The sequence below is a fragment of the Lonchura striata genome, chromosome 1A (genome assembly GCF_050655825.1).
Source record: "Lonchura striata isolate lonStrDom1 chromosome 1A, ASM5065582v1, whole genome shotgun sequence".
NCBI lineage: Eukaryota > Metazoa > Chordata > Aves > Passeriformes > Estrildidae > Lonchura > Lonchura striata.
The window spans coordinates 54,982,012-55,001,242 of NC_140741.1; the positions used below are offsets into that span (position 1 = coordinate 54,982,012).

General features: G+C 32.7%; 1 protein-coding gene across 8 annotated transcripts in view; it reads right to left on the reverse strand.

The window, feature by feature from the left end:
* Positions 1–19,231, reverse strand: part of CEP290 (centrosomal protein 290) — a 49,919-nt gene that overhangs the window by 26,560 nt on the left and 4,128 nt on the right. For 5 of the 8 annotated variants that reach the window (XM_077783551.2, XM_085570184.1, XM_085570181.1 and 2 more), the window contains 23 exons: positions 19,046–19,092; positions 18,617–18,760; positions 18,363–18,416; positions 17,540–17,692; positions 17,011–17,193; positions 16,576–16,665; positions 16,379–16,501; positions 14,440–14,563; positions 13,733–13,905; positions 13,154–13,316; positions 12,417–12,517; positions 12,237–12,324; positions 11,672–11,784; positions 10,918–11,002; positions 9,597–9,739; positions 9,261–9,425; positions 8,169–8,318; positions 7,044–7,159; positions 5,479–5,581; positions 4,165–4,395; positions 2,954–3,127; positions 1,686–1,793; positions 690–899 (listed from right to left, as the gene is read on the reverse strand). In XM_077783551.2, coding sequence (XP_077639677.2) covers positions 690–899; positions 1,686–1,793; positions 2,954–3,127; positions 4,165–4,395; positions 5,479–5,581; positions 7,044–7,159; positions 8,169–8,318; positions 9,261–9,425; positions 9,597–9,739; positions 10,918–11,002; positions 11,672–11,784; positions 12,237–12,324; positions 12,417–12,517; positions 13,154–13,316; positions 13,733–13,905; positions 14,440–14,563; positions 16,379–16,501; positions 16,576–16,665; positions 17,011–17,193; positions 17,540–17,692; positions 18,363–18,416; positions 18,617–18,760; positions 19,046–19,092 — 3,041 coding nt within the window. Of the gene's footprint in view, positions 1–689; positions 900–1,681; positions 1,794–2,953; positions 3,128–4,164; positions 4,396–5,478; positions 5,582–7,043; positions 7,160–8,168; positions 8,319–9,260; positions 9,426–9,596; positions 9,740–10,917; positions 11,003–11,671; positions 11,785–12,236; positions 12,325–12,416; positions 12,518–13,153; positions 13,317–13,732; positions 13,906–14,439; positions 14,564–16,378; positions 16,502–16,575; positions 16,666–17,010; positions 17,194–17,539; positions 17,693–18,362; positions 18,417–18,616; positions 18,761–19,045; positions 19,093–19,231 lie in introns of all 8 variants that reach the window. The other 3 variants (XM_085570186.1, XM_085570182.1, XM_085570185.1) reach the window with 2 other exon arrangements.

A 19,231-nucleotide genomic window follows, 5' to 3' on the forward strand; every position in this document is an offset into this window, starting at 1 on the left:
TGCTTAAATTATAGACCAGTAATGTCACAAGAACAAACCTATACACTTCCTATTAATAAATTTATTGTAGAAATTATAACAAAGTCTCCTGCTATAAAAAATTCAAAAATTAATAGTGCGGACAAAAAAAAAACAAGTTTAAGAATGATACGGCAGGAATATCAAGGTTCATCAGCTTCAATGGCAATGAAGCTGACTTCTATTTCTGTATTATAGACAATGTGTGGCATAGGACATAGCCAGTCCATAACAGAATCATAACACTATCATTTGCACAAGGGATGTAAAGTTCTTTTTTTTAACAATTGGTAATTATAAGGAAAAAATTTTAAGAAAAAGAGATCATGCAGATTACACAAAAGAAATAGCAAGTTTGGAACAGACTTTTTTCTTGCAGTCCACTGACAAAACCAGGGAACTATCTGTAAAGATGCTCATCATGTGTTTTAGTATTAACTAACTTTTAAAATAAACTACTAACAAATTAATTAGTTCTATTTTTACCAATGTCTTGCATATGCAAAATTGCAGCTCTTAAAGGCTGCAAAACTATTTTTTGCATCATAGGCTTATTTATACACTTATTTATAGATACAAATTGATATTATTGATATAAATATTTTTTGAAAAGCTCAAAAATATGTTTTTAGGAGGTATCAAATTAGTTTGTTAAATCTCAGCAGATTTACCTCAGCAAATTTTGTTTCCAATTCAAAATTACGTTCTTCTATTTGCTTTACAGTGTTCCTTAAGTGCTCGTACATTTGTTGTGAATGCTCTGCTCTCTGTCTTTCATTTAGTTCCTTCATTTCCAACATTGTGATTTTCTTAGAAATGGACAAAATCTCACTGTTGGTTATTGCTTTTGTGGCTTTGTCCATGGCATTGTCATCCCCTACGTGAAAAAATATTTAAATTAAGGAATACACAAACCAATTCAACTATGAAAATTATATCCACCATGAAACCAAAAAGGAGTTTTGCTTTATCTGTGCCAAGTAAACTTTATCATAATATCTGTGCATCTGGATGCAAAGTTATCTTGCCTTACTACATGGTTGAAAAGTATGCAACTTGAATAAAATACTACTATCAATTATGAATGCAAGTATCTGCAACCATGGTTATTGAGACCGATAGCTATTTTCAGTGCTGCCTTTCACCTTATGCTTAATACAAACCTTAAGCAAACCTTCAGGAAATTTAATTTAAAATTTGTAAAAGAAACAGGACTGAATAATGGGAATGAAATCTATACAAAGGAATCCCACATATTAAGAAATAATTCTTTTTTACAAGGCATGAAACCAACAAAATGAAATTACTTTTTTGACAACCTCTGAACACTATGACTGACAAACAAGCTATAACCTATTAAGAAAAAAAAATTCAGGTGATGTTGCATTAAGAGGTTTTAAACCCTTGACTCAATAACCCAAGAAAGTCAAAGAGGAGTAGTTTCACAAGAAAAATACAGAACTTGCTTTTAGTCTAATGAAACTTACAAACAAAAAAATGCAGCACAAAAATGGACATGATTACTAAAAGACATAAACTAGTTACGATTTTTTAAAATTTTTGTTATTTTAAGACACATCAATTTTAAAATATTTTAAAGTATTACTTTTATACAGGATATATTATTTGGTGTTTTAGCTTGCAATATAACTTTCATACTTGCCCAGTTTAGTAATCTGTTCCCAAGCTTGTTCTACAGTGTGAAGTTTTTCTTTCGTGATCTCCAGTTCCTTATTCAATGAAGCTATCTGTGCTTTCAAGGATTCATTCTCATGCTATATGAGAGAAAAGTTGCAGCATAACAGCAAACTATTTTATTGTAACAGATTTCATGTTTAGTATCTACAAAATCTTTCAGAGTAACAGACTTAAGCTGTGTGCAACCCATAACCTACATGTATGGCAACAGAAGAGTATATGTTTGTAAAGCGTAGATGTTTGTAAAGTGTAAAAATGTTGGTCTTCATCCTCTATATCTTACTGTCACAGCTAGTAATAGTGTGAATATTTATTACCAGCAACTGTGATTCCTACAGCAGCTAGAATTAGATGAGAAAATCTTTGCTTGTCATACTAAGCACCTCATTTACAGTGGGAAAGAAGTACTTCTGGAGGATTACTTCATCCCACAAAGAATACTTCATCTTGCACATAAATACCTCTTTGAGACAGATCACATTTCTTTTAGATCTTTTAGGCATCTAATATGATGCTAAATGTTACTTTTGTAAATGTTCTTTCACTACTCCAAATAGAAATAAAAATTTCCACATTAATAAATAAAACTAACTTAATACTTCACAGTAATTTTTAGTTTTCTGGACATGTTTTTAATTGATACATTATTCTCTAGCTCTATGAAGTTCCTGAAATAGGCAAAGCACATTTCCATACACAAAAAATTCCATAAAATTGACATAGGAGTCCTTCATTCTTAATGACCCATGAAAAATGGGAGGTAGTAACATATCTTTGAAGCCAGCTTCACAGTTCTTGAGAAGAAACTCCCTTCTACTTCAGAATAAAAGTTTCATGGGAAGAGTTAAATATTTGCAGTACCTACAATATTTTGCAAGCACATTGTGAACAATATTTGGCTACTTTTATGGAAGTAAAACTCCAAAGCTTTACTCTTTTTGGAACTAAACATTTCATTCCTGTGAAAGCTGGGAATTAGTAAGAGCACATACTGTGAGAGAAAGCTTTGAAAGTGTTTACATTCATTCCACTTTCCTTATGACCTCCAAAACTGAAGATGATAGCAAATATTTCTTCTGCCACCCTTGGTTTAGTAATCAAAAAACTAAAAAAAATTTCTAACAGAACATATCCAAACTTTAAAGAGCAAACAAACAAAAAAGCAAAGAACCAAAATGAAATGCTTTTCTGTCTGCCAAATTTTTCCCTTAGAGTTAAAATGTAACACAAACATTACCTGCATGTGTTCCATATTTGTTGTCCGTTGCACAAGCAAATTATCTTTTTGTAACATCTCTCTGTATTTAGCAGTTAATGCATTGTACTGCTTATTGGCTACTTCTAGCTCAGACAATGGCACACTACCATCCAGCACTTTTTGCAGAGCTGCAATCTTAAAGCAAGCCATTTCCTATGAAAATAATCAGCACAATAGGTTAATAAGGTCACCTAGAAATTTAAATATAAAACTACTGCACGTAAGAAGAATAATACTTAATACAGTGCTTTAGAAGCAAATACTTTTTTAACTGTTCATCTTTAAAAATCACCTGCAATAAACATTGACAGAACTTCTCTGATATTCCAACTCTCTGGGTAATTTTATCAATAGTTGCCTCTCAAGGCACAGTCAAAACATATCTTATAAAATTATTACAGGGTCTAGCAACCTACAAGACCAAAACTTAAGACCTGGTTTTATACAATGATCACAGAATCACACCTTCCACAAGACTAGGTTGTTCAGAGCCCCATCCAACATACCCCAAGGGATAAGGCATCCACAAATTCTCTGGGCAACCTTGCCAGTGCCTCACCACCCTCATACGTAAGAATTTCTTCATAATATCCAATCTAAATCTACTCTCTTTCAGTTTGAAGCCTGTCCCCCTTGTTCTGTCACCATATACCATTGTCAAAAGTCTCTCTCCGTATCTTTTGCAGGCTCCCTCCAGATACTGTAAGGCCAGATTTAGGTCACCACAGAGGCTTCCTCATTTCCAGTCTGAATTCTCTTAGCCTTTCCTCATAGTAGTCTCAGTGCTTTGGATGCAGCCCAGGACACGTTTGGCTTTCTGGGCTGTGAGTGCCATGGCTGGGTCATGTCCAGCCTCTCACCCACCTGCAGCCCCAAGTCCTTCTCAGCAGGGTTCCTCTCCATCTGTTCATTCCCCAGCCTGCATAGATACCAGAGGCTACCCCAAGTGCAGCATCTTGCACTTGGTCTTGTTAAACCATATGAGGTTCCCACAGACTCACTTACTGAGCTTGTCCAGGTCACAATACTTATATAAATACAAACAATATTTCTACAAGATTTGTAACAGCAATTAGAAAGCTTTTGTAAAATGCATTCAAGGAACTAGTAATTACTCCATTTAAAAACAAGGGTGTTTCTTTCCCAACTGCAAAAATAAAAATGTGTGTTATTACAACTGTAAACTATACCTTGAATCGTTGCAAGTTTCCAATTTTCCCTGTAACTGCAGTCTCCATATGTGTTATTTCACCCTTTAGTTTATCATTTTCTTTTCTGAGATGCTGTTCCATTTCAAGTAAAGTGGTACACTGCCTTGTTAGTGATTTTTCATTAACTCGTAAAACAGTTATTTTTCTATTATTTTCTGCAAGTACTTTCTTTGTTTCATCAGGATCCATCTGAAGTGCATCGAGTAAATTCTGTAAAACATTTTTTTAACAAGACCCTTGTATATAAACATGGTAAAGCACAACTACATACACAAGATTTCTTGTATATTTTTTAATCTAGGTGGAAAAATTCCATTAATTTGTCTGAAATAATTTCTTTTTGCTAATAAAATATATATACACACTGAACATATGCTCAAACATACAGTATTCTAAGAAAAGCATGAATCTTCAAAACCAGTAGCTATGTACATTTGACCACCTAACTGGAATTTTAATTAATGCTGACACTTTCAAAATTTAGAACAAGAATGATTCTCTGCATTCACTATCATCAGTCTTCCCACTTATACTAGAATAAAAAAAAAAAACACTGGAACAATTTTCTACATAAATAGAAGTCTTGTGGTTCCAAACAAACCCTAATAACCTCCTACTTTGAAGACCAAACCTGTACTTGTAAAAGTAACCACAGGATCCCTTGTATAGGGATCATCACATAACATTTATGTGTATGTGTGCATGTGTAAATCCCAGGAGGGGCAGTGGTAGGGAGAGAGACTGCCTTAGAAGGCATTTGCTCAAAACTGGTAAGAGAAAGGTCACCATTAACCACATTGAAGAGTAACGATAAAATTAGAGACTTCAAATGAAGAAGATGTCAGCTTGAAGACTGGCATAAAAAAGGCATAAAAACTTTTAACAGCAGGGGCAGAAAGGGTTATAATGCAGCACTCAACCTACTTCAGCTTCAGAAGCTTCTCCACTGTCTCTGCATCTTCTACACATTTGCGAGTGACTCTTTCCTGCTGGACACCATGCCTCAGCACTCCAGATAATGGTCTGGGGGTACTAAGTGCAGCAACTGGGGACCCACACCTCATCAGGTGTGTGATGTGACCTCTTGGGGTGGTTTCTCCCCAGACTCGCAGACTGCAGGAAAGCCAACAGGCACACGCAATGCTGGAGCACCTCCACGCCATACACAGCACCCTGGGACATGCACAAGAGGTGTGTGTACACATTTTCCCTAATAAACTAGAGTAGCATATTAAAACCTCCTTTCAATGTCTGAAAATATTTCTGAAAAATGAAAGTAACAAAATTACTTACAGAATATGCCTTTATTTTTGTAGCATCCTCTTCTTTTTGCTCTTCAAGTTTTTTCATTTCCTTTTTAATATTTTCTGATTCTTTTTGCCAGCTTTCCTTTTGACTAAAACAGTAACAAATTTTCATTTATTATAATGAAAGACCTGATTTTTAAAATTGTAACTTCAGCAGCAATTCTGAAATATTGCAAACCAAGTTACTTTTAGCAGTAATATAATTTGAAAAGCACATGATAAATTGTAGATGGATTATGGAAAACAATATCCTCTGTTTAGCCTACAGCTGGATAAATGATGAAAATAATTACTTAGTGTCTTATTTCTTCTTCAAATGTATATTACAGATGCTTAAAGGACATCAACTTCCCACCCTTGTTTTGTTATTTCAGTGAGAACCACACCCAAAACACAAAAAGATGCGGCTTATTCAGCTTCACTTTGGCCTGAACTACTCTCCTCTATTGATTTTTGTTTATTTATTTGGAAAAAAAAAAACAAAAAACTATGATCTTTCATACATGTCTAATAAAGAAGTTCCTATAGATTATATGGCATAGTTTAGGATAGTTTAAAAAATTGTTCATCTAGGGTATTTTAGAAGTGGTATTTTCTCTTCAAAGGGGTCTCTAAATTTCTTAAATAATGGAGTAAAATGGAGGAGAATTAAAATTCTTTGAAAGTTACTTTAATGGGATGCCAAGTCAAAGAATCTCTTCCTGTAACTTCAATCCTTATCAGGTTTACAGAAAGAATCTGGAATCATCATTTTATGAAAGCCACTGGAGATATCTCACCTAGTAGTAAATGAGGCAGTATGTTACAGCCTTCAATAAAAAAGATGCCTCTTTAATGCCTAAAAAAAGAGATAACGTTGTCTGGGAATCTTAATCGATTTGAAGAACAAACTGAAGTTTCTGAAAGTTTAAATCCTTATTCCAGAAGCCATCCAGGTGACTGTTCATTCCAATCCAGAGAGTATTCAACTAATAATTTGTTAACTGAAAAATTCAAATTATCATATTCATCCCTATCCTCCCAAAAGATGAAAACACTTTTTAAATTTTTTTGACCATAAGAAAAATTTTATGGAATTTGGGTTCACTGAAGCATCTAAAAGAACTAGGAGTCCGAAAGAAAACCAACCACAAAATCCCAACCACCTGAAATTTTCAGAGATTTCTGACTGTATTTGGACAGCAGTTTGCTTTTTTCCCTCCCCTCCTCTCTGCTCCCAAAAACCTATTAGACTCCATATTTTAAAGCAAAAGAAAGTGAAGTTAAAGAGTCTATCATACCAGGTTCCAGTAAAATTAAAGATATCAGCTGCAGAAAGCACAATAAAATCCTCATGATAAAACATGCAAAGTGAGAAGAATCCAGCAGAAGACAGTTTTGTAGTTTTCTGAATCTTTACAGGACTAAAGAAAACATGGAGTCCCATATCCAAACATGGCAGCACTTATGACATTAACCAAAGAACTATTTCAACACAGCAGCAAATCTTGTTTCAGGACTGTTAAATATTTAGATAATTGAAGTTTCATAATTCTGAAAAGAGTGCAATACCTTTGATATTCTTTATACAGCAAGCCTTGTTGGTGACGAATTACTGAAAATTTTCGCTTGTAGTCCTCCACTGCATCTTCTAATTGTTGAAGCAACTTTTCTTTGTTTTCCAGTTCCTAATTATTATTTTCCAAATAAAAATACAGAAATTATTAATACAGGTTTTAAACATGAAACTAGCAATTTAATCAAAACAGCAGTCCTTTATGTTTTCATGATAGATGCTTCTATGTGAACTATGAATATGAAGTATGTATTTTCTTTGGAAGTAACAGATGAAAAAAAATCCAATGAGCTTCAGCATTCACATTAATCGGTGTGAAAGAGAGCACAATTGCACTGCAGGTTTCAGCCCTCAAAGTTCAAAACACTATGACCGGTAGCTAGCTCAAAAAATACTAACTGAATGTCTAACTGGCAAGTGGCATTTTCTTCTCATTTTCTCAAATACTCTTCTACTTTATAAGCACACAAAGTTGAAAAAATATTTTTTTATTTTTTCATTCGAAAATATCAAAGACAGAAAAAGATAAATTAACAAAAATAAAAAGGTAACTTTTTTTTACTCGAATTCTGAAATAGTTCTTCATTACTACATGCCTGTTTGCTATGCTTCCCATGGCAATCACTGGAATTGGTTTCAATGTATTATGCCTTTATTTGCAATTTTTGATGTATTTTTGACAAATAACAGAATGAAAAGTCATATAGTAAATTAATAGAGACCTTGGCTCTATAGGGAAAAACTGTTCAAGTAGGATTTGCACATGCAGATTCAGGTGTGGAATCCAGACAGCAGTAAGAGAGAAGTTCTCATAGAAAAAGTGTAACTGTGGAAGTAGAAGGAAGAGTGGGCAAATATTTAGATCAAAATTCAGATTTAAAACAAAAAAAAAAATCGGAATTGCTGTCCAAAATTTAGTTAGCTATTACCTTTCAGGCTTACAGCACAGCAAAATACTTATAGCTTTAAATTACAGAATATCCCAAAGAGTTTAGTAGATACTAGAACACCAAAATCATTTTGGAGACATCTCTCACGTCCATACATGGCATTCTACTAGACTTGAAAGGAATTAGATATCTGTTGCAAATATTCTTTATTTCAAGGAATATGTGAGTTACCTGTGTAAGATGTATTAAATATTCATTCAGAGAATTAATTGTATTAACACTTGAAGGAGCCATTCCTTCTGGAAGATTCACTGTTTGGAAGACAATATTGGCACCTTCTGACTGATGTAGTAAGGAAATTTCATTTTTCATTTGTTCAATCTAAAGACAGGATACAAAACTCTCATAAAGAAGTAGCTCTTGCTATTAGATTAAAAAAAAAGATCAAAAATACATTGCTACATCAGTTGTTATTAACAACCTAACAATTTTTACTTATATTCTAGAACACTCCAATACTTCTTAAAATATCCTTTTAAAAATGCTATGATTTCATAAATCAATAAATGCATAATAAATTAATCCAAATTTATCAAATTACCCCATCAATCAGAGCAACTATACATATCATCACAGTTTTATTCCCAATTGTTTAAAACTTGGTGCATTCCTACTCCTTTAGTAAGATTAACTTTTGGAAAGAATTATTGCAGTGGTTATTTGACAGCTTTTTCTAAATAAATCTTTGTCTTTTCAGTTAATTTAAAAGCTCTCTGGTTCTCTAACAGTACCTAGACCTCTATTTTAGAGTATTAGTTTATCACCAAAGCCGTGATAAAAGGCAAATTTAAACTTAGCTAGCTTCTTGTAAGATAACATTTCATTCATCATTTCCTTCCCTGGAAGAACCATTCCACAGAATAAACTGTACAACATGAAACAAGATATAGGACTTTAAAGAACGACTCATCATTTTCAACAATTTTTGTTACGTATTTATAAATCAAAAATATAAGACTCCTGGCTTTTTTGAAGACATAGATCTGTGAGCTTTTTTGGACACAACTCTCCCCAGAAGAAAGGGAAGGCCTGGTGTTTTATATGATGGAATATTGCAAAGATAAAGTAACATTAAGAAGAGTAAGATCTGAAGTTAAAAAGGACAAATTAGTAGGTCCATTATATAAATTTTTGTACGATTTGTACAATGACACTGTTCACATAACCTGAATACAGTGACTTATAGATCGTGTGGATTGCTCTAAATTATCAGAACAGCCACTTTTGAAGTAGAAGATAAATTATATAAAATAAATTATATACCTTTTCATTGGCACTTGCCAGTTGATTAGACAAACTTGTTGCCTCCTTCTGAGTCTCTTTTAGCTCCTGTCTCAGTTCTTCATTTCGTCCTGTAAGCTGGTCAACCTGGGCTTTCAAGTGCACACTAGCATCAAAGATCCCCTCTGAATTCTTTGACTCCATTGCCTAATGCAGTAAACAATTAATTAACATAACAAAGAAAAAGTGTAGAAAAACTTTTATTTTTTTAGAGTAAACTGGAGCCCTCAAGTTTAGACTACATGAAATTAGCAAACCATAACATTTTATCCCTGTAAATCCTACAAAGCTAAATAATAATTCAGAAGGGAAGCTTACATGAACTAAGCGATCCAGACTAGGGATTATTAAGGCTGTTTCTCCTCCCTTCATACTAGAATCCTTCTGCATTTCCTTGATGGCTTGCAATATTTCTTTCATTCCTTGTTCAAGTTGTTTATTCTCTTCTGATAACTCTTTTACTGTAATAAAAGTTGTAAATCTATTAAAAAGCACTGAAAAATGATTTAAGGCTTCCTAGGACATTTCATGATACTTGTTGATTTGAAAAATTAGAAGAATGTTCATGTTACACATACATAGGCATAAGCAATTATGAAATTAAAATCAAGAGCTGCTAGAAATATCTGGGAGATGTATCTTAGTGATGAAATATCAAAAACAAACAAAAATTAAATGCTTCATGGGACACAACCAACTTCACTGAATCTTACAGTCTTCATTATTTACTTCACTTTAAACATCTGTATTAGTCTGTCTGACTTTTACCAGGTCAGAAACATGGCTGTGTTGGAAATGTCTGGGTGTAACAATGATGTATCTAGGAATTGCCTGAATTCCTTCTCCAGAATAAGAAAAAAGGAGCATTTAAATTATGTGACTGTCAAGGACTCTCAAAACTCCTACCACCTGCAGTTTCTCAATGAAATTCCAATTTCGAGCACAAAATGAGAAGTCTGAAAATTAAAAAAAAATGCAACAAACCTGTCAGGACATTCTCTGCATTCAAACAATGTAGCTAATCATCCTGAAAAACCAGGAGTGAACTGCAAAAACTTAAAAGTTTCACCAGGTCTATTTTAAAAATTCAAAAAGAATTCTAAGAATTCATATATTTTAAGAATTATTAAGAATTTTAAGAATTCATAATTTTTTTCTGAGGAAAAAAATTAAGCTTCCTGTCCAGAAAAATTAGAATTACTTTTATTTCTGAGTTTTCAAACAGTGCACTTCAGCTAACATAGATTATATATATAGTAGCAAGTGGCTTCAATTCCCCAATACTTTGTTTCAATGAGAAAAGTCCTACAACAACACAAGATGTATAACTGTTACAAGTGGGATTACTCACATATGTAAAGCCCTTACTAGGTCTGAATCAAGAAGGAAAAAAATGAGAGATAATATTTTAATGTATGTAGTGTGAATAAACTATGTTTCATGTACTATCACTGGCTTGGTAAGACCATGTATGTATATTTACACATAGATACAAGGATATACACTAATATAAACACAAGATTTTTTTTTACAAGTCAGATATTTATGATCACAATTATAGAAACAGAACAACTAAATAAGCAAACTATCTACAGGTACTTGAGAGTGTTTCCTAGTTTTAAAACAGGTTGCAACTTACATTTAGATTGAAATTTGGCCATTACAGTCCTGTTTTTCTCCAAATCTCTCTCTCTCTCACGTAATTCAGTAGCAAGATATTCATTCTAAAGAAAAAAAACAAAGTTTCTCCTAGACCAAAACATACACAGAATATAATTTTAGCTGTTTAATATTTTAGTCACAGACTTTTTCGAATTTGAAATAGGCATTCAAGAGAATTTCCCCATCCACATACTGATTTCTGGCCTAAAGAGGAACAGGAATGTATTCACTGGAATAGTTACAAGAGGTGTATCCCATATAATATTGTTCATAGCAAAATATGTGCTTTTGGGTCATGAAGCCACTGGAATAGTGGTCTGGTACAAACCAGAAGTCTGTGGGGCTTTGTAAGTTGTAGCTCTAGTGATATGAAAACACCAAAAGCTTCAAAATTACATTTGTATTTAACTAGTTGTCGCTCTATCATATAGGCTTAGAACCTAAATGAACCGAAAAAGTATTTTTTTCCAAGTGATCTAAATTCTTATGTATGCCACAAGTTTTTCTAAGAAGATTTCCCACAGCTTTTCTGTTGTCAGCTATATTTTTCTTTGTCTCCAGAATTTTAGCTGGTGCTATTCTATCTGCAAGTGTGTTTCTCCATTTCACATTACATGAGCTGCTAGGATTTATTTACAAAAAATGTAACTATTCACTTGTCAAAATAGGTGCATTTTAATTTTTGAAAGAGAAATAAAAGAAATGGTCATAAACTCGTTTTATGAACATACCTTTGCTTCTACTTCAGCAATGTCATGTCTATTCAAGAAATCCAATTTCCTCGTATTCTTTCCCTTCTCTTCAGTAAAGCTATCAGTCATCTGCATATCGTCAGCATCCAATCCTAAGTGCAAGTAGATGTAAAAGTAATAAATTATTAGGAAATTGTAATTGGTCTTCAATCAAAAGAATATACTCAATTTATTATATTTGAGTTCTGCTTTTCTATCTTTTCATCTGAGCAATGGCATGGAATTGAAATTTTAAGAATTTTGAAACACGTGAATTAAGTATATTTACTGGAAATTTTGGGGAGATCATTCTACACCTATTGCAAGACAATGACAGAAGGCTCAGTGATGCATTACAAGTCATCACAAGTCAAGAAAATACTGATAAGATCAGGAAATCCAAAACCATTCACCTCTTCCTACCGATTCAATGCAATGTATTAAGTGTTTTAATTTAAACAAATGAGTAAATATAACATAGCTACATTAACTATAAAAAGAATTTTTATGCTTAAGTAAAAACAGAATTTTTTTGAAAGGACAGTTTATATTAAAAACACCCTACCTATCGTTGCAACTCTTCTTCCTTTCTCCTGAGTCAACTTACGAATGTGTTTTTTCAGTTCAATTCTTTCCTCTTCTAGTCTTTCAATCTGCATATTATTATTCACACATCAGTATTCCATTTTGTTCAAATGCATTTTTATTATGTAGCGCTTACACAAAAATAGGATTTATCACTTACCTCTTGCAAAAGGATCTGGTTTTCAGCTCTATATTGCTGATGCTTCAATGCTTTGCTGTTTCTGAATTCATTTAAATCAATCATTGTCTTTTGCTCAAGACCTAAAACAAAACATAACACAGTCATTTATTTCAGAGGAAAACAAATGTTAGTTAATCCAGTTAATTTATGTAAGAACATAACTAGAGAAGTGGAGTTAAAAAAATAATTTGTTGATAATTGATTGTATTTCATACAACTATAAAAATATATAACTACCTATATAACATAAACACACATCTTATACTTAAATCTCAGTATACTTTGTATACCTCAGTTACTCAAAACCCAAAATGAAATAAAGTGGCACCTAAAATTAAATGTATTTACATTTAAATTATTTTATTTAAAAATAAGCCGATCTGAAGTTTTCTCTGTGTGTTTCACCTAGCATTACAACTTCAGGATGATATGGTTTCTAAATACCATATTATGAAGTTTCTTACGCAGTGCATGATGGAAGAGGAATCAAAACCAAAAAGGAGTAGAGAACCTATTCTTTACTTTCTTCAGTGAAAGGAACCTGTGAGCCAAGTTCATTCATGCAGTTTGTCCAAACTAATTAAAACTACTTGGGAATATTAGCAGAATATAACAAATTATTTCCAGTGACTTGGCATAGTAAAAAATTTCCATTACAGAATCCTATTTCAATTTTTACAAAACAAATAATTGAACATGTACTAGATACAGCATACCTAAGCGTGCTCTGAGTTCTTCATTTTCATCAAGAAAGTCATTTATTTTAAGTTCAAGTTTATTGACTTCTTTAATTAATGATTCAATCTCATGTTCTCGTATTTTGACTTGCTTTCTTAAATCTTTGATTTCAGCAACAGCTTCTTCCAAACCATATATTCCCTGTAAAAACCCCATACAGGAAGAACAAAACAACCAATAGAAGACTTACTAAAATAGATCATGAATCTTTCTTTCATCATTACGCAGACAAGAAAAAAATGTTTTTCAACCTCTAGCACTCTTCTGCACTATACTTAGTGAAAAAAGTTATTGAATAAAAAGCAGGTCATATAAATCTGTCTTTAGCCACAGAGGAGCCTGCATATTTCAAAAGTGAGTCCTCCAACTACATGATCCTTTGAAGAATTGTATCTTGAGCACTCAATTACTGTTCAATAGGGAAGGGAAGAAGGAAGGGGAAGGGTATCTAAGTAATTTATTTAATTTTTAATCAGAACAATTAAATAAATATGGGAGGACAAAACAAGCTCCTAAAAATAAGATTAGTACCCTCTCCACTCTGACAAACTGCTTACCAGTTCATAGTCTCTCATTCTTTTCAAAGTCTCAACAAGTTCTTTGTCTTTGTCTCTAGCATGTGCTTCTGCCAATTCTGCTGATTTCTCAGCCTCCACAGTTTTCTCTTCTAGCATTTTTAACTTTTCTTGCATATCCCCAATTTGGTTCTGCTGAGCAAGAGATGAGTGACCTGGAAAGAAAAACCTTGATGTTTACAATTGCACTAGGAATTCTTGGTATCTGCCATCAATCAAGATAGAAACATTCCAGAAAATATTATAAATGAGATTTTCATTTCATGCTCTTTTTAATTAGGAAATTACAAGACACTACATATAAGAGGCTGGCTTTTCTTCCCCCTAACATTCATTCAAACAATATTTATCATAGAGTTAGTGCACAGAAGGAACATCAGAATTTATTTGGAACTGCAAGCTACTACTACTTTTCAATTCTTCATGGAGTTGAGACCTTATATTTTATGCTCTAACTTTTACATGATCAGGTGTAATTCTATTACCCATAAAGCCCACTGAGGTAATCTGGATAAATTTAAACTCTTCATGATGTTTAATAAAAGCAAATTAAGAAGAAATATTAGAGATTAAAATTACTCAAATACTGCATTTTTTTCCCTGTATTTCTAAAAAAGTAAAGAATGCAAAGTAAATTTGTGGTTTCCAATTTTCCTGATTTTGACATTAATACGAAACAGTCATGTTACCTTTATCTTTTTGGAGATCATCTTTTAATTTCTCAATAATGAATGCATTTTTCTCCATTTCTTTGGTATACTGTTCAACTTGTTCAGTGAGCAATCTTATCTGAGCATCTCGCTCTTGCACACCCTATGCATGCAGAAAAAAGAAACTCTATTAAAGGATCCTTCTTTACTGGCAGGCAAACTACCAATACAGAACACCACATGGGAAATGAAAAAATTACATGTAGCTAATACAAAACAATTTATAGAACATCAAATATACTATACTTACAACAGAGAGTTCAGATATTATCTAGAAGTTTGGTACATAAATGCAAAGCAGGAAAAATAAAAGAGAAAGTAAAAATAAAGCACTCAAACACAGAAGAATAAGCAGTATTTCAATATAATGACTTTAAATGGAAACAGTTCCATTTGCCAACATTAGATGAAAAGTTTGCCAGAGTTAGATGAAATACAAGTTTCTTGTCAGCTTTCTCATAAACAATTGCCATTGGGAACTGAGAGATACAAGTTCAAGATAGCAAGGACTAACGATCCATCATACATGACACAAGAATTGCAGACAGCCTTTCAGCAAGCCACCTAACTTTTCAAAGTTCATATAGTATCTTGTTTTGGATGCATATACATTCACAGGTACACTAAGACTGTGGAGGTGACTTCTATGTACACGATTGTATTTCTGTACTTGTACATAAACTTCAGAAATAACATAGAAAGCTTAGCATTATTTTTTCTGTGATTAATAAAAAAGTGGTAAAATAAAAAAGTCTTAAAAAAAAAGTTACAGGCATTAATAATAATAAAACAGAATGTAATAATAAAACCATAATAATCTCAATTTCAGAACCAATGTTCTGAAAAACAATTTATATGATTTCTTAAAAATATAAGCATATTTGAAACCTAAAAGCACAGAGCTTAGCAAAGTTGTAAATACCTAGACACAACCCTTTAGAATATAAGCATACGTTGAAGGATATCAAGCTCAGTCCATTTTGAGTAAAAACCTGAGTACTAACTTGATTAATTTTTAAATGTCTGCTTAAAATACATGCTTATTTACACAAAACATTTCAAAATGCCATGCTAATAATGCCCCTTTCTTCCCCCAGCCACCACAAAAAAGCTTCCTCTATAGCCATCTAATCAGCTAAAACCAAACAACTCTTTATCAAAGTTACTTTCAGTTGCTTTCCTCTTCTGATACCTAAGGCTGATTTGTAATTTGAGGTGTTTTGAGAAGCTATCTATCACTAGGTTTGGAAGACTGCATAATTTATCTCACCATACTGCTCAGTTTACAAGAACGCAAAATGTAACATAAATGTCATTACACATTTGCTTAAAAAACTTGAAGCAAGGCAGGAAATCATCCTGGAATCAGAGAGCATGCTTTCCATAGAGACTATTTCAGGATTCCTAATGGGCCACATTATTCTGGGGAGACAGGGAGGGGGTTATGTTTTTTAAGAAAGTGGAGACATTCAAAATCATGAAGAACTATGTTATTTTGCCTGAATATGAGAGATACACAAATTCAGCTAGCTCTATCATACTCATGTGATGAACCACAGAGTTAACAAGATGAGACAGATGAACACAAAAAATTATGTACTAGATAAGACTTAACTAACAAATTTAGAGGAAGCTAAAGCCATATTTTAGAAACACTACATAATAGTTAGAAAAGATAAATATGAAAGTAACAGGGCCATCTACCAAGAATTCAGGTCATACACACACATACAGAGAAGTTTCTTTTACACATTGTCTATTAAGCTAACTTTGTAGTGGAATGAATTGACCTGTCTCTTAATTCTCAGAATTAAGTATTTCATATTTGCAAACTATGAAAAACTAAATATATATTTGGTCAACAGCATATTTAATTAATGGTGATTTCTATGTGTGCAATGTCTCACATGAACTATACCTGCTGAAGGGACAGTATATTGTTTCTGTCTACATCAAGTTGGACCATTTTCATTTTCTCTTCCAAGTTAATTAACATTTGCTGATACTCTAGAAGTTCATCATCTTTTGAAGCTAAGATTTTCTGAAAATAAATAAAATACCATCAGAACACTTGAAGTAATTCCTAAAAAGGATTTTAAAAGTACTAAAAAATACCTTCCATTCTTCAACTTTTGCATTTACAGCTGCCATGAGGGGATCATCTTCCTCATTCTTTGCTTTCAGCTGGTCTGAAAGGTCCTGAACCTAGACGTGCCATTTGGATGAACATCACATTACAAAAAGGTTTGGACCTAACCAGTATATATATACAAACACACTACATCAAGTACATAATATTTAACAGATTAGATTTACAACAGCAAGGAAATTACTTTAGTAATGAATAACTAACAATCTATACAAAAAAAATTTTGTGATCTGCAATAAAATTTTAAACTCTGTACCACATTCAAAGATCACACTACTTCTAAAGAGCATCACTTTAGAGAAGTGGGTGGTTTTAACTGCATAGATAGGTCTTAAGCTAAAATATGAAAACAGAGTAGAAACCTAAAAAAGAACTATACTGAATAATGAGTTATTTCTTACTTGAAATTTGTACCGATCTTTCTCTTTTCTTAACTCATCCATAATAATATCAGACTGTTGCACAATTAGTTTCATTTTGCTATATTCATCAGTCATCTTCTCCATTTCTTGCACTGATTCCTCAAGGTTTTTCCTCATTTCTTGGTTTTGAATCTCTAACTTCTCATTAGCTTCAGTCAAATTCTGGAAAAAAAAGGAAAAACTGCTTTTAGAAAGTGCTCAGCTAATACCCAAATAACAACCTGTAAGTCTTATACAAAATTAGCACAGAACAAAGTATTTCCCCTCTAGATTATCAATTTCAACAAATTCACACAACAAATAAGATGTATCTCTCTCCCTGTCAGTAACTTCATCACCTCTACCAAATTCATAGATGCAGACTGTATCTATGACTGAACCCTTATGAACTCTTATTATGAATTCCCTTATTCCACATGACTTTATCTGTAAATCGGCATACTGTCATGAAAGACACTATGGTCAGTAAAACTCCAATTGCTGCTCAATAGAATGCATAGATTTTTACCTGAATTTCATCCAAATACTGGACAAGCTCAGAGCTTCTTTTGGACACCTGTGATGTGTAATCAGATATGTCTCCTCTTCGTAATGGAATTGCTTCTTTTTGAGAATCTATTTGTCTCTGATAGTCAACCACATCCTGACGCAACTGTTCATTCTGCACAAAAAGCAACCCAAACTTAAATCCATTCCTAAGTGTTGAAGACAAAGTTGTTGCATTTCTAGTGAGCTAACACAAAGAGCTAAGGCACACAAAACCCATCCAAATTCCTAAAGTCTGCTTTAGAAGTCTTAGAAGCCTCACCTTTTTCTTTATGCGCTTTTTCTTCACATTAAAAAGGAGAAAACAAGATCAAGAGAACAAAGCATGAAAAATATTAGAAATTAGCTTTGTTTTTGGAAGATTAAATACTAATCAATATAAAGAAAAAATAAAATAGCTTTTGTTATACCTCCGCATGCATATACATATGCACACACACATATACAGAAGGATATTTTGACAAATGATTATCAATGTTTTATCCCAGGACAATAATTAAACAAATTTACTTGGAAATAATATTTACCAAAAATGTTAAAAATTCAAAACCCAAAATCATACCAAGCTAATGCACAGTAGGACTATTCAAATTGAAATGTAGACACTTCCTGACCTCAATTACCTACATTTCATTGGAGCAGACATACCACATATTTATTTTGCACTAGTACACAGGAAATGTTCCAAAATTAAACATCACCTCAAGAATTATAAATACAGAAAAATAGTAGCATATTTTTTTTAAAATTGAAAATACAATAAATCAGCAATCATTTTTGCTAACCTCTCTCCTGAATCTGATGTTTTCATTTTCAGCATCTTCAATTCGAAGAGCAAGCTACAAGACAGAAAACCTTTATATTCATCACTGACACCACAAAGAACTCCAGAAATGAAAAAAGGAAACAAATGCACAGCAATCCTATTTCATTAATGGTTTCTTTTTTCTTTAATTTCAGATGCTTTTTCCAGAACATCAACTTTTAAAAATATTTGACAGAATAGCTTCTAGAGATGTCAAGCTCAAGTCCTTCATACCTGTTCATTCACTTTCTTCTCCTTTTCCAACTCTTTTTCTGTATCTGTTAACTGTATCTCTTTTTGTTCCAATTGCTTTTCCAGTTGGCGGATCTCATCACGCAAAAAACGAGTATCACGACCACCAGCAGATTTTTGTGCCATCTTATGAGCATTAAAATAACATTATTAATATAGTAGATATTCAAAGTAGAAAGAACTAAAGAACCAAAGCTGATACTAAGACTAAAATAAATGGGATTTCTCAAGGGTAAAAAACTCAAGTAATTATTCATCCAAGACTGGTGCATATTCAAAAAACAATAAAAGGCATTTGCTAAAATGTAGGGCTGTTTCATGACTTTACAAGACTAAATACTAGTCTAAAATAAAATTATTTTAAAAACCCCACCAGAGCACTCTATACACTAATAAAATTTTAAAACATACCTCTAATTCATTTTGAAGTTTCATCAGCTTGGTTTTAAAATTATTTTCTGTTAAAAGAGAACAGACATAGTGAATTACCCAATAAGGTATAAAACACAAAAAATAGTATATTAAAGCAACTGACTTCTGAGCAGATGGTATTTTGTTCTGCTCTCTAACCTTAAAAAAAAAAAAACACAAAACAGC